The 16,257-nt window shown below is 43.9% G+C and overlaps 1 protein-coding gene across 1 annotated transcript in view; it reads right to left on the reverse strand.

The window, feature by feature from the left end:
- The window catches only part of LOC132591451 (glypican-4-like), a 115,279-nt gene that overhangs the window by 51,991 nt on the left and 47,031 nt on the right, over positions 1-16,257 (reverse strand). The window contains exon 2 of the mRNA XM_060270049.1: positions 5,842-6,000. Within this exon, the coding sequence (XP_060126032.1) occupies positions 5,842-6,000 (159 nt within the window). The remainder of the gene's footprint in view (positions 1-5,841; positions 6,001-16,257) is intronic.

Consider the following 16,257-nt stretch of genomic DNA (forward strand, 5'->3'; position numbering starts at 1 on the left):
TTGGAAAATGAAAAATTGGGGAAAGCATTTGTGACAGCCGCAGATAAAAAGAAAAGAGGAGTTGTAATATACATTAAAAGAAAATGGGAACCAAATTTGATATGGAAAGATCAAGATGGGAGAATAATAATGGTGGAGATAAAAGTTGAAGGAGTAAAATGGCTAATTGCAGGAATATATGCGCCCAATGGGGGCAAAGGTAGTTTCTTCCAAGTCATGGAAGAGAAACTATTTGAACATATGGGGAAAAAAATATTGATCATGGGAGACTTCAACGGGGTTCAAGAGCCAGAATTAGATAAATCAGTAAATAGGGGAAAAAGGAAAGAAATTAAACTCCCCAAAAGTTTTAACAATATGGTGGAAAATCTAGATTTGGTCGATGCGTGGCGGCATAAATACCCGATTAAAAAAGAATTCACCTACTATTCCTCCATGCACCAGACAGCAAGTAGAATAGACGGGATTTGGATGTCTAAGGAATTAACAACAAAAATTGGGAGAGTAGAGATACTCCCCAAGACTTTGACTGACCACAGCCCAGTAACCCTCTGTTTAGAGGAAATGGAACAAGAAAAAAGCAGAAGGTGGAGGATGAATGTCTTCCTACTGCACAACGAAAAGGTTGTACAGGGAGCACGTGATTTAATGAAGGAATATTTTGAGCTCACCTGTAACGGGGAGGTAGAATTGAAAACAATATGGGATGCAGGAAAAGCGGTGGTTAGGGGGTATTTCGTTCAGCAAAGTAAAATTGAAAGGAAATTAAAAGAAATTAAGAAAATAGAGTTAATGGAGGAGATAAAAAGGAAGGAGAAATTATTATATAAGTTTAAAAAAATGATATAGAACAAGAGATTAAAATTTTAAGATTAGAGTACGAAAATCTAATTGAGCAAGAAATGGAAAAAGAAGCACAATTCTGGAGGTACAAACACTTTGAATGGGCCAACAAACCAGGCAAGTTACTTGCCTGGCAAATAAAGAAAAGGAAAAGTGAAAGGATAATTAACAAATTAAAAATAAGGGGGAGGGTGGTAGAAAGACCTAAAGAAATAAGGAAAGTGTTTGAGGACTTCTATACAGACTTATACAGGAAAGAAAACGAAAAGGAAAAGGAAATAGAAGAGTATATAAGTAATGCCAAATTGTCAAAAATTATGAAAGAAAAAATGGGGAAAATGAATGAAAGTATAAACGAGTCGGAAATTAGAGAAGTAATTCAAAAAATGAAAATTGGAAAGTCCCCAGGGCCCGATGGCCTACCAATAGAATATTATAAAAAATTAGAAGATATATTAATGACACCATTGAAAAAATTAATTAATGAGATTTTAGAAAAAGGTGGGACACCGGATTCCTGGAGAGACGCAATTATAACTCTATTACCTAAGCAGAATAGTGATTTGGAATCTCCAGCAAATTATAGGCCCATATCCCTTCTAAATAATGATTATAAAATCTACGCAGGAGTCCTGGCCAATAGGCTAAATTTAGTCCTAAAAGAAATCATACATGAAAACCAGGCCGGTTTTGTTAAAGGCAGACAGATTAAGGATAACATTAGAAATATTGTTAATATTATTGAATATCTGGAGAGTAATAGAGGGAAACAAGCGGCAATACTAACAATTGATGCTGAAAAGGCCTTTGACAAGGTATCGTGGGCATTTCTTAAGAAAGTATTAGAGGAACTAGGACTCGGAGAAAGGCTGAGAAGAGCAATAGGGACAATATATGAAGATCAAAGGGCAAGAATTGTAATAAATGGGATAACATCTGGAGAGGTTAAAATCTATAAAGGTACAAGGCAAGGGTGCCCCCTGTCCCCCTTGCTATTCATTATAGTTCTGGAAGTTGTGCTAAAGAAAATAAGAGAAGAAAAAGAAATAGAAGGGATTAGATTGGGAGCGAAAAGATATAAAGTTAGGGCATATGCGGACGATTTAATCGTCACCACCGAAAACCCCCTAAAAAGCATCCCTAAAACATTGGAAAAGATTAACGAATTTGGGAAATTAGCCGGATTTAAAATAAATTATAACAAGAGTGGTATCTTAACAAAAAATATGGAAGAAGCAGAAAAGAAAGAATTACAAGAGATAACTGGCATTGAAATTAAGAGAAAAATAAAATATTTAGGAATCCACATGACAGCAAACAACATAAATTTAATTCAAGACAATTACGAAAGAACTTGGAAAGAGATCAAAAGGAAAATGGAAATGTGGTCTAAGTTAAAAATTTCGCTGTTAGGCAGGTGGAGGTCAGCTTGTCGACGGCTCGGCACCCGCAGACCAATGGACAGGCGGAGTGGGTCAACGCCATTCTGCAGCAGTACCTGAGATGTTACGTCAGCCAGAGGCAAACGGACTGGGTGGATCGCCTGCCACTGGCAGAATTTGCCTACAACAATGCGGTGCACGTCTCCACAGGGGTGTCGCCCTTTAAGGCCAACTACGGGCGCGACCTCAGATCTTTCCCGGTGGCATTCAGGCTGGCACTGCCAGAGGACATGAGGGTACACCCAGTGTTTCATAGATCGCTGCTGTCTCCGTACAGGGAAAGTAGCAGGTTCCGAGACAGCGCACAGACCCCCGAGGGAGGGGGGGAGGGTGGAGGCAGGGAGCCACTCAATGAAGCAACGGCCATCCTTGATTCACGAAAGGGGGTGGGGGGCCTGGAGTACCTCATGGCATGGGAGGACGCCCCGCCATCCCAAAATGAGTGGATCCCAGCCACTCAGATACAGGAGGAATTCTTAGTGGAAGAATTCCACGCCCTCTTCCCACACAGGCCCAAGCCCTGGCACATGGAACGGGAATGGGAGGAGGAGGAAACACAGGAGGGGGAAAGCAGTTCACCATGGAGATGGGAAGCAGAGTTTGAGGACACGGAGGAGGAGATATGGGCAGTTCCGAGGTCCACTCAGTCAGAGGACGAGGTGGACTGGCAGCAGATTTTCACCCCCACCAGTTCTGAGGCCACGGACTTTTTGGGATTTCCCTCTTCACAGGAGGAAGGAGGGAGACAGAGGGACTGGGGGGAGGTGTTCACACCAACCGGATCGGACAGCACGGAGTTTCTAGGTTTTCAGTCACCACTGACACCCGAGCAGCCTCTAGGGAGGGGAGAAGGGGGGCCTGGGAGGGGAATGGATGTGAGGGGCAAGGGATATCGCGAAGCCCCTCCCCTCCTGAGTTCCAGCCCAGACCCGAGCGAGGCTGAAAAGAAGGAAAGCTCCAGCTCAATTGGGCAAACAGGAAGTGGGTTCCAAGGCTCTGGCAGGGAAAGAGAGCCATCGTCCCAGGTGGGACAGGAAGGGGAAAGGAAGGGGGGCAGGCCAGTCCCCCCAAATCCGGAACTTCGCAAAAGGCGTCGGGGGAAGAGGATGGGTCTCCCCAAGTTATTATGTTGGCGCAAAACGCGCCAAAAGCCACTGGGAGGTTCTGATTCAAGCTAAACAGATGGGTCTTTGTAAATAGCACTGCCATTAGCACTGTAAATACTCAGCACCAATAAAACCATAAAATGCAGAGCTGTGTAGAGTCGTTACTCTGAAGTAGCCTTCTCCAGCCACCGTGACAGGTATATAAGGAGTTAAAAAAGATAATTAAGACATCATTTAAGAAAGAACCGGAGATATTTCTTTTGAGCATGGTAGGCGAAGAAATTAAGGCCAAAGATAGATGTTTGGTAATGTACAGCACTATAGCCGCCAGAATTCTAATTGCACAAAATTGGAAAAGTGACAAAATCCCAAATATTAAAGATTGGCGGATGAAATTAGTGGGATATAAGAATTTGGCTATTCGAAATGGGATATCAAAAGGATTGGGTAGGGAAAAAGCGGGTAAAAATTGGGAATCTTTTGAATCATATATGAAAAATAAGGTAAAATGAGCGAATCTTGAGGCAGAGATATGAAGGGCAAGGAAATTAAGGGGCAGGAGAAAATTGTATTAAGTATGCATCAGAACAAAGAAAGATAATCAACATACAGGAATGACTGGAAGTCACCAGGGTGGAGGGTATGGGGAGGGTAGTTAAGTCTCTCTTAACAGATTTAATGGTTAAGATGAATTGGACCAGAGTCCATAAATTAGGGGGTTGAGTATGAATGACTGTCTGAAGAGATATTTGATTTGTTTATTCATTATTTGTTTATTCATTATTTGCTTCTATTTTAAATCTTCTGTTTGATGATTAAGATTCTCACGTTAGAATTTTTGTTATAATTATGATTTGGATACTTTACAAATATTATTTGGATTCTGTTATGTCTTATTCTTACTTTGTTTAAGTGATTGTTTTCGAATATAAGGTTTTTCTTTATTTTCTTTTTTGTATTATATTAGTTTTGTTTTTCTTTACTTTAACGTTATACGTGTATGTGTATGTTTGTGAGTGTGTGTATTTTAAATAATTCCAAATAAAGTTTGTTTAAAAAAAAAACAGAAGCATTACTGTTTTCAACCATGGAGGCAGAACATTCTTCGTCATGGCTAGTAGCCATCAATAGTCCTCTCTTCCAAGAAACTTTTCTGTTGGCAAGCAATAGAATTGCAACCAAGCAGTATGTAAATCTTGGGGGTGGGGTGGGGATAAGACAAATCGAGCATTTTCTGTTACTGGACGTGGGTATTTTCTACCCTGTGCAGTAGGCCAGAGATCTGCACTTTCAGGTAAGCAAGGTACAATCTTCAGGTGCATTTTTAAAAAGTGGGAAATATTCCTAATCTTAAGCAGCTTCTCTTCTGTTCACTGTAAAGTTTTAGGAGTTGCGAGACCCTTATAGCCTGTGGCAACCAGAAGCTGCACATTCAGAAGCTGTGCAGAGAAGGTAAAACTCCTCATCACCATGTATTGGCCCCTCCAAGTGCAAAAGCAAGGATGGAGCTAGAGAAGTTACAACTGCATTTCACATCCACTCTGTGCCCAATCCTGCTAACTGGATTCTGCATGAGGGTGTTAAACAAGACTCAATGTTGAGAAGATGTTCATTAGAGCCACAAGTAAGCAGTAAGGTCTAAAAAGAGTTTAGGTGGACTCTTGCAAATCATGCCCATCTGGGAACAGCAAAAGAAAACCCAAAAAGAAAACCCAAGTGCATGCAGAGTTTGCTGTTCATGAATAAAATTGGAAAGACAGACGCACACACCTTGTGGGTAACTAAAGAGATGCAATCAGCAAATATTTCTATCAAAGTGGTTTGCAAAATAAGCAGCCCTCTGAACTTGTGGTACCAAAGTTTTGAGTCATTCAAGCACAACTTTGAAAAGGAGAGTTGTAGAAAAAACAAACAAAAATAATGACCAAACACAACAAAACCTTGTCTGTGTAAACCAGGCATCCCCAAACTTCGGCCCTCCAGATGTTTTGGACTACAATTCCCATCTTCCCCGACCACTGGTCCTGTTAGCTAGGGATCATGGGAGTTGTAAGCCAAAACATCTGGAGGGCCGATGGGAATTGTAATCTAAAACAACAGGATTTGAGCACAAGAGCACTCTCCTCTCCTGTGGCTTCCAGTAACTGGTGTTCAGAAGCATTTAGTAGCCATCAATAGACCTCTCCTCTTCCCTGAATTTGTCTAATCCTCTTTCAAAGCCATGGTTGATGCCATCACTACCTCCAGTGGGAGCAAGTCCCATGGTTTCACTATGTGCTGCATAAAGACCAACTCAGAGATGTTTGGGACTGAACCTGGGACCTTCTACTGATGCTCTAGTCTATCACTTCCAACCAGGCTATCAAAGGTTGGCATAAACAAAGTCCATAAATATATTGCAGCACGTCTCATCTGGGCTAGCTAAGGGCAACCCAGGGGCTAGGACTCACCATCAAACTTTTTGTATCGGGAACTGAAAGTCGCTTGCAAGTTATTACTAAGTTCCACCACAGCATTTCGGAAGTCCTGTTTGCTCTGCTGGCTGTATTTCTCTTCCATCTCTTGAGAGCAGCATGTGTAGCCTTGAGGGCAGACTTTCAAGTGATCACCTGGAAACACAAAGGTGAAAAAGCTTTACACACGAGTATAACAATCTATGACAATCATGGGGAATCAGTTATAGCAGGTCTTATGGGATATGTGTGTGTGCATGTACTTCAGCTGTGAAGCACAGAGTTCACATAGCACTTCCCACCTCCTTGCTGATGCCTCCAAGAGCACAGATCTCCCTCCCCCAAGAGGTGTGCCTGGCATCATCTCTTTGCAGCAGCCTTTGCCAAACTGGTACCCTTCCAGAAATTTCCAACTACAACTCCCATCAGTGCCAGCTGGCATAGCCAATGGTATTACGGGATGTGGCGGGTGGCTGATGAAGACACACCTCCGTCTCCTGGCCTTTGAAAACTGAAGAACTTGTTTTTGTATCCTACCTGTAATATGTCGTGTGGAAGTATTGTTTTCCGGCCTATTGGGGGGGGGGGGTTGTACACTTTTAAAAACTGCATTACATTTTTGTATGCTGCAACTTGCCCTGCGGCCTTCTGGTGAAGGTTGAGTAAGACATGCTGTGGTTGTTATTCTCCATTACAAAGAAGAGCAGAAACGGCTTGCAAGCCTGGGTTCAGTGATACAGCAGGTGATTCAAGTAAGCATGGTAAGACTGCCAAGTGAAACAGACTTCTGCAGGCAAGGTAGCTGTTGCCCCAACAGATGGGCTGGTACATGGCCTTGGTGCTGAAACCTCCATCCTTCCTGGAAACACTCTCTGGGATTTCCAACTCAAAATATTATCCTCTTCTCTCAACCACCAGCTTGTATCATCCTCCTTTATGGTTTATGACTTCCTTTAGAATCAGCTATAAAAAGAACCCAGGGCTAATCCAATTTCACACTAGACTTGTGTTCTCCTTATCAAGGGCATAAGGGTCCCTCTTATCATTGCTAATTAACAAGTGTTTCCAGAATGGAAACCCTGTTAGTCCAGTATTTGGAAGAGAGGACAGTGCGGATTCCCAGAGCATCTTAAATGGGACTAACAACTTTATTCTGCCAACTTACAACGAGCTTTGTCAGATGCATGACATGAACTGGAAAAATTGGTAGATGTGTAGAATACAGATTTAATGAAATGCACAGGAAAAACTGCATTCAGGTTCTGCTTGAGGGCTGCCCTTTGGGGCATTTAGTAAGTTACTGTGAGAATATGATGCTGGATTACATGGGGCACTGGCCTGATCCTGTAGGCTCTTAATATGCTCTTATGAAACAGAAAAGATAGGTCCTTCGTCACCCTCTTCAGGGGGCATATAAAGAAAATTTAAGCTTCAGTCATATTATGGGCTTGTTTTAACACTGGAACTAAAGAGGAAGGCTCCAGGTGACTGTAGCAGTTGTCAGTTCCCAAATTGCTACAGCCAGCCAGAGTGTTCCCCCCCCCCTCTTTCATCAGCTCAGGAGAATTTGCAGCACACGTAGAGATGTGAAGGCCCGGGGAAAAACTGGAAAAATTCGGGGGGGGGGAACGGTTTCCCCCCGGTTTTTTCCCCTGAAGCCTTTTTTGGTGTTTTTCCCAAAAAAATTGGAAAAATAGGAAAAATAAAAAATAGATTATGGAATGTTTTATTTTAACATTATGAATAAAATATTTTAAGATAAGGGGTTCAAATATTTTATAAATCGTTATCATTACAGCTCAGAAAATTGACTCAGACCCCACACAAGCATACAAAAAAGAACTGAACAAGATTGTCAAGGAGCTACCCCTACACATCCAAGAACAGATCCTCACAAACACACCAGCGGAACCCGACCAGGAACTTTCTACCTTCTACCTAAAATACACAAACCAGGAAATCCAGGACGCCCCATCATCTCAGGTATTGGCACCATTACAGTGGGTGTTTCCGGCTATATGGACTCTGTTCTGAAACCATATGCTATCAGTGCTCCCAGCTACGTACGTGACACCACAGATTTTCTGAGGAAAATACAATCTTTGAACAATCTTCCTAACAATACTATACTAGCCACTATGGATGTGGAATCTCTATACACCAACATCCCACACAATGATGGTTTACAAGCCATAAGGAACACCATTTCAGATAAAACCACAGCGGACTTTGCTACCAAACTCTGCCACTTTGTCCTTACCCACAACCACTTCAAATTTGGTGATGACCTGTTCCTCCAGATCAGCGGCACAGCCATGGGCACCCGCATGGCCCCACAGTATGCCAACATCTTCATGGCAGACTTAGAACATCGTTTCCTAGACTCCTACCCACTCAAACCTCTCTTGTACCTACGATACATTGACGATATCTTTATTATCTGGACACATGGACAACAGACCCTGGAAACCTTCCACCAGACATTCAATGACTTTCACCCCACCATCAACCTAACAATGAACCAATCTATGCAAGAAATACATTTTTTGGACACTACTATAAAAATACAGGATGGACGTATAGACACCACCTTATACAGAAAACCAACTGACCGACAAACATATCTACATGCTTCTAGCTACCATCCCAAACATACCAAACAATCCATCGTATACAGCCAGGCCCTACGTTACAACCGTATCTGTTCCAACTCTACAGACAGAGAATCTCACCTAAGAGATCTACAGCAAACCTTTTTAGAACTAAAATATCCACCTGATGAAGTTAAACAACAGATCAACAGAGCCAGACTGATACCTAGAGAGAACCTGCTGCAAGACAGACCCAAAAAAGAATATAACAGAACACCACTAGTCATCACATACAGCTCCCAAGTTAAAACAGTACAACGCATCATCAGAGATCTACAGCCTCTCCTGGACAATGACAGCTCCCTTTCTCAAGCTCTGGGAGGAAGACCTTTCATTGCCTACAGACAGCCACCCAATCTTAAACAACTCCTCACCCACAATAATACAACCACCAGACTTAACATGGACACTGGTACCAGAGCCTGCAATAAACCCAGATGCCAACTTTGCTGCCACATACACCCGGACAACATCATTACTGGCCCCAACAACATCCAACATACCATCTCAGGACTATTTAATTGCTCATCTTCTAACATTGTGTATGCCATCAAATGCCAACGGTGCCCTTCAGCTCTCTATATTGGACAAACAGGCCAAACCCTACGCCAAAGGATAAATGGACATAAATCTGACATCAGGAACCATAAGACTGAAAAACCAGTAGGAGAACACTTCAATCTCCCAGGACATTCTATACAAGATCTCAAAGCAGCTGTTTTATTACAGAGAAATTTCAGGAACAGACTGGAAAGGGAAGTTGCTGAATTGGAAATCATTACCAAGCTTAAAACCATGGAAGCACCTGGGATGAATAGAGATATCGGATTCTTATCTCATTATGCATGATCAAGCTTTCTTTAGCACCTCAGCCCAGGACTAATTGCAGCCATCAGCAGCCATTAACACCCATCTACAGGTTTACCACTCCCATCAGCCCATCTCCCATTCCCACCCACCCCCACCACCCTCTGTATATATATAGGGTCTGACACTTCTGTTTCTAGTGTATCTGAAGAAGTGTGCATGCACACGAAAGCTCATACCAAAATATAAACTTAGTTGGTCTTTAAGGTGCTACTGAAGGAATTTTTTTATTTAGCTCAGAAAATGATTCTGATTAAATTTCATGCCCATTCATTGAAACTTAGTCCCACTTCCTTCTTCAGTTTTTTTTAATGAGAATTTTAATACTGTGGAGAGGAAATATGAATAATTGTTACTTCTGGACAGCGCCGTCTTAAGCGCCCCTGTCGCCATGGTGCGCCGGATCTCTCCGGCGCCCTTCCGCCCCGTTTCCCGGCGCGGTGGGCGGGTGGGCGCGGCGCTGCTGCGCGACGGGCGGGCGGGCAGGCACAGCGCGCTCTCCGGCGCCCTCCCGCCCCGTTTCCCAGCGTGGTGGGCAGGTGGACGCCGCGCGCAGCTGACCGGCCGGCCAGCGGGCGGGCGCAGCTCGCGGCGCCCTCCTGGCGGGCCGGCACCATGGTGCCCTGCGCCACCGGGGGTCTACGACGAGCCGGCCCTGCTTCTGGATTTTTAAAATTTGTTTTCTGGAGTTTTTTGCTGTTGTTTTTTGTTCCACATAAACTAGTAAACAGTTCAGGATATTGTTGCTCCATTTGTTACAAATACAAATAAATATTATTTTAAAAGTAAATTCTGTTTGTAATAATTGTTTAGGTAAAGGGTAAAGGGACCCCTGACCATTAGGTCCAGTCGTGACCGACTCTGGGGTTGTGCGCTCATCTCGCATTATTGGCCGAGGGAGCCGGCGTATAGCTTCCAGGTCATGTGGCCAGCATGACAAAGCCGCTTCTGGCAAACCAGAGCAGCACATGGAAACGCCGTTTACCTTCCCGCTGTAGCGGTTCCTATTTATCTACTTGCATTTTGACGTGCTTTCGAACTGCTAGGTTGGCAGGAGCTGGGACCGAGCAACGGGAGCTCACCCCGTCACAGGGATTCGAACCGCCGTCCTTCTGATCAGCAAGCCCTAGGCTCAGTGGTTTAACCACAGCGATTGTTTGGATACACTATATTTAAATATGCTAGTTGTGATAATTTTATGCCCATTAAAATTGTCCATAGTTATATTTTATGTTTCTAAAGTAACAGAATGACTTTCAATCTGGAAAAGAAAAAAGAAGTGCTAATGTAGTTATTTTTTCGAAAATTTTCGTTTCCCCCCGAAAAAATGGGGAAAAACAGAAATTTTACATCTCTAAGCACACTACCACAAAGGTGTGGTGTTGGGGTAAGTGGCTGGGAGAGATGGGAGGGGGCTCTCCACAGGAGGGTGTAGCTGCTAAGAATTGAGAAGCTGCTAATGCCACCCAGAGGCTTCCTACATCAAGGAAGCTTGTTCATGGGTTCAGACCTGTCTCTATTCGGTGGTGCAAGTGGCGCAGGGAACCAGGGCACAAAGGTCTGAAGGGTGCCAAGCTGTGTCTCCGGGAAGGAGAGTTGGAGTCCGGGGAGAGCAGAGCCTGTCTGAACAAGGAGAGGGCTGGCGAGCTTCTTCCCCTCCCCAGTCCCAGAGCCCCACTGAGGGAGGGGGGGAGGAGCAGGAGAGTCCACCACCTACCCACCTTCCCGCCCCACGCAGCTGGAGGACCATGCTAGGGAAAGAGGCCACGCTTCCCAAACTTCCTGCCCCACGTTCCTCAACATCCAGCTGCCGAGCACGCACCAAGTGTGAGGAGCGAGGAGAGAGCTGCCTCAGGAGCAGGTGGAGTCCGGGGCAGAGTCCCGCCACCATGGAGGAAAGGCGCTGGGTTTGCAGCCCCAGCGCGTTTGGAGAGCCGCCCCAGCGGGTGCTTGCAGGTCTCCTTGCCCATCCTGTTCAGCTACATCGAGCCTGAGCCGTGAGTAGTAGCATGCACCCGGTCCTCCCTTTCGTTTACCAGCAGCAGCAGCAGCTGCTGCCCAGGTTTCTCTCTCTCCCTGGAATCGCACTCTGTGTGTAACGTTACGGGGAGGGGAAGCCTCCTCCCTTTGCTTTCCTCCTCCTCCTTCTTTGAGGGGGATGGGCTCCTTCTCCGCCCTCCCCCAACAAGGTCCCTAGGGCTTGTAAAGCAAGCCAGACCATTTAGCACCGACCCCATTCATTTCCAGCAGCTGGCCATCACCCACTCACTCCAAGCCCTGCGAAAAATATCATCACCATTACTGCTGCTGCCCTCCACCCATAGATATCAGGGCAGCTCACAGCCTGAAACTACTAAGCACATGCTAAAAACTAGAACAAAGGCAAACCAAACCAAGCCAGCAACCCTCCTTCTCCCTTATTTGTGAAACAAGCCTGTTAATTGCCTATCCAACTAAAAAAAGGCACTGAAGGTTTTTGAGATCAATGCAAGCTAAAAAGCATTGCAGGGGGTTGGGCTAGATGATCCGCAGGGGTCCCTTCCAATTCTACGTACGTTTTTCTGAAAAGAACACACACAACCCAGCTATGGTCCCTCTGTAGTTCTTGCCCCAAGCAACTGTGTGTGAGACTTGCTCCCCAGAAAGTGTGCCTTGTCTTCCTACCTGTGGTTTTTGGTCTCTTGTCAGCCCCTCCCCCCAATCTATTCATATTCCTTTCTCCCTAATCTCCAATATTACATTTTCCTCTAAAACAGAAAGCCCTAATTCCCAACTGTATTTCTTTATGCAGTCCTACTATCTACTCAGTAAGGTCCTATTTGATTCAGCAGGGCTTACTCTCAAGTAAGTGCAGTTAGGGCTGCAGCCTTTGTGACCCAAGTTTTGGGTCCTTTTTAGGTTCAGGATGTCACTGCTTTACACCCACCCCCCACAATATTTGAAAACCTCAGCTTTGTACTTAAACACATATTGGCTGGGAACTTCATTCTCTGTGTCTTTATTAATTTCCTTGTGGCTGCCCCCACCCTGTGACGATCCATGACGCATTGATGTGCCTGACTTAGGGTCATAGCTGTTAAGTTCTCCCTTTTTTAAAGGGAAATTCCTGTATGCTGAATAGGCTTCCTTGTGAGAAAAGGGAAAACTTGACAGCTATGCTCAGGGTCAATGTTTCCCAGGAAAGGGGGAGGGTGTGTCCGTTTCCCCCTGGACTATGTGTCCCCCCCCCTGTGGTTGTGTCTCATCCCGGTGTTTACTCCCATCCTGTAGTGATCCATAAGGTATCCCGTCCCCCCCTCCCCCCACCCTATGGCTCCTCCTACCCCACGTCAGCCCTTGACCTATTTGGGCCGCTCCCCCCACCCCCCACCCAGGACTCCATTCGGGATAGTATTTTAAAGGGCTGTAGAGCTGAGGCCTAGTCTGTAAAGTGGAGCCGAGGCCTAGTTTGTAAAGTAGAGCAGAGCACTAGTTTGTAGGTTTTAAAGTACAGTGGTACCTCGGTTTACAAACACAATTGGTTCCGGAAGTCCGTACTTAACCTGAAGCAAACTTTCTCATTGAAAGTAATGGAAAGTGGAGTAATCCGTTCCAGACGGTCCGCGGAGTACTTAAACTGAAGCGTACTTAACCTGAGGTATGAGTGTAATTGGTTCCAGAAGTCCGTACTTAACCTGAAGCATACTTAACCTGAAGCGAACTTTCCCACTGAAAGTAATGGAAAGTGGATTAATCCGTTCCAGATGGGTCTGCAGAGTACTTAAACTGAAAATACTCAAACCGAGGTGTACTTAAACCGATGTATGACTGTAGAGACAAGGCCTAGTCTGTCAACCTTGGCTTGGGCTAGCATTTAAATGCGCCCTGTATCTCCATTCCTTGGCCCCGGACTGACTCTGTGGGTTGTCTGGTAATAGCCGCCTTGGTGATTTCAGTTGCTCGATTGATAACATCATTATCTGGCGCCGCCCTTTAGAGCTTTTGCTGGTGACAGCGTGCAATCTGCCTTTCTATTGGATGCTGCTGGAGTCTTCAGAGCTTCTGCTGGTGATGTATAATTTGTGTGCCACTTTTTGTGTTTAATCATTATTTTAGGTATGAAAGGTGTGCTTTTTTGGAAAAAAAAATTATGCCAGATCTCTCCCTGATGGGCAAGGTACGCTTTGTCCTAATTTGATGCAATTCGGTTCAGCTGTCCCGTGAAAGTGAAAGGCTGTCCTGTCCGCGCAAGCAGTGGGAATATATATATATATATATATATATATATATATATATATATATATATATATACACACACACACATACACACACACACACACACACACACACACACTGTAGATTTAAAGAACAACAAACGTGCTTGATTTAACTTTTTTATATGTGGTGATTTGAATCATGAGGATGAATTAGAACAGGCTTCCTCAAACTCTGCCCTCCGGATGTTTTTGGCCTACAACTCCCATGCTCCCTAGCTAGCAGAACCAGTGGTCAGGGATGATGGGAACTATAGTCTCAAAACATCTGGAGGGCTGAGTTTGAGGAAGCCTGAATTAGAAGAACTGCTAAGTCTTGAATGAGTCTTGCTTTGGAATTGAGGTCTTTATAATAATAATAATAATAATAATAATAATAATAATAATAATAATAATTTATTATTTATACCCCGCCCATCTGGCCGGGTTCCCCCAGCCACTCTGGGCGGCTTCCAACAAAACAGAAATTCTAAAATACAGAAATCCATCAAACATCAAACATTATTAGATTGTCTTCTGCTTTTTCATTTCATTTTGTTCTAAGGGCTCGTTTTTAACAAAGAATTAACTCTGGAACTTCTGATTAAATGATAAGGGCGCCTTTCTTTCTCCTTCCATAATGCCATTTGTCTTTTCAATATGTATAGCCGCCCCCAGCCTTGCTCAGCCGCTGCTGCCTCGGGCTCGTTTGCTGTGCAGAGCAATACATGTTGTTGTTGTTTAGCCATTTAGTCGTGTCCAACTCTTCATGACCCCATGAACCAGAGCACACCAGGCACTCCTGTCTTCCACTGCCTCCCGCAGTTTCATCAACTTAATGTTGGTAGCTTTGATAACACTGTCCAACCATCTCATCCTCTGTCGTCCCCTTCTCCTTGTGCCCTCCATATTTACCAACATCAGGGTGGTCAAAGTATTGGAGCCTCAGCTTCAGGATCTGTCCTTCCAGTGAGCACTCAGGGTTGATTTCCTTCAAAATGGATAGGTCTGATCTTTTTGCAGTCCATGGGACTCTCCTCCAGCACCAGAATTCAAACGCATCAATTCTTCGGTGATCAGCCTTCTTTATGGTCCAGCTCTCACTTCCATACATCACTATTGGGAAAACCATAGCTTTAACTATATGTATCTTTGTCGGCAAGGTGATGTGTCTACTTTTTAATTTCATGACTGCTGACACTATCTGCAGTGATCACGGAGCCCAAGAAGGTAAAATCTCTCACTGCCTCAATTTCTTCCTCTTCTATTTGCCAGGAGGTGATGGGACCAGTGGCCATGATCTTTTTTGATGTTGAGCTTCAGACCGTATTTTGCACTCTCCTCTTTCACCCTCACTAAGAGGTTCTTTAATTCCTCCTCACTTTCTGCCATCAAAGTTGTGTCATCTGCATATCTGATGTTGTTGATATTTCTTCCGGCAATCTTAACTCTGGCTTGGGATTCATCCAGTCCAGCCTCTCGCATGATGAATTCTGCATATAAGTTAAATAAGCAGGAAGACAATATACAACCTTGTCGTACTCCTTTCCCAATTTTGAACCAATCAGTTGTTCCATATCCAGTTCTAACTGTAGCTTCTTGTCCCACATAGAGATTTCTCAGGAGACAGATGAGGTGATCAGGCACTCCCATTTCTTTAAGAACTTGCCATAGTTTGCTGTGGTCGACACAGTCAAAGGCTTTTGCATAGTTAATGAAGCAGAAGTAGATGTTTTTCTGGAACTCTCTAGCTTTCTCCATAATCCAGCGCATGTTTGCTATTTGGTCTCTGGTTCCTCTGCCCCTTCGAAATCCAGCTTGCACTTCTGGGAGTTCTCGGTCCACATACTGCCTAAGCCTGCCTTGTAGAATTCTAAGCATAACATTGCTAGCGTGTGAAATGAGCACAATTTTGCGGTAGTTGGAGCATTCTTTGGCACTGCCCTTCTTTGGGATTGGGATGTAGACTGATCTTCTCCAATCCTCTGGCCATTGCTGAGTTTTCCAAACTTGCTGGCATATTGAGTGTAGCACCTTAACAGCATCACCTTTTAAAAATTTAAATAGTTCAGCTGGACAATCATCACTTCCACTAGCCTTGTTATTAGCAGTGCTTTCTAAGGCCCATTTGACTCCACTAGATACCAATAGATACCAATGACATTATTAAGGATTTTGCTAATAGAAAGGCTCGAAAAGTAGGTTTTTGTGGACATTAGATTAGTTAAATCTCTTAACTGGTATTTGAAGCATAAACTGGTATTTGAAGCATAAATGAGATAAAAGCAAACTAATCGAGGCTCCAATTGAGAAAATGTTTGATACACAGTGACTTTAAGTGAATTTTTGGTGGGTTGATTCATTTTCCACATTGATCAATGCTTTATGACAAACAAATTTGCTAGAGACATATTTTTTAAAGACACAAAAGCATTTTTGTAGCAGATTTACAAGCCTTCCAAAGATTAATTTTCAGCATGTTTATTTTGTTCTCAAATGTATGATTTGACTGGTATTAAAGCTGCTATTTGATAGTAAATGAGTGTGTTATTGAGATAAACCTGTTTGGTTCATCAAGCAACTAAAATGATTGTCATAGACAGTGTTTTGTTTTTCCTGTTGGTGTTAAATGATTTGTGAGCATGCTTGGAACTTAAAATAAG

The sequence above is a fragment of the Zootoca vivipara genome, chromosome W (assembly GCF_963506605.1).
Source record: "Zootoca vivipara chromosome W, rZooViv1.1, whole genome shotgun sequence".
In the NCBI taxonomy this organism is placed as follows: domain Eukaryota; kingdom Metazoa; phylum Chordata; class Lepidosauria; order Squamata; family Lacertidae; genus Zootoca; species Zootoca vivipara.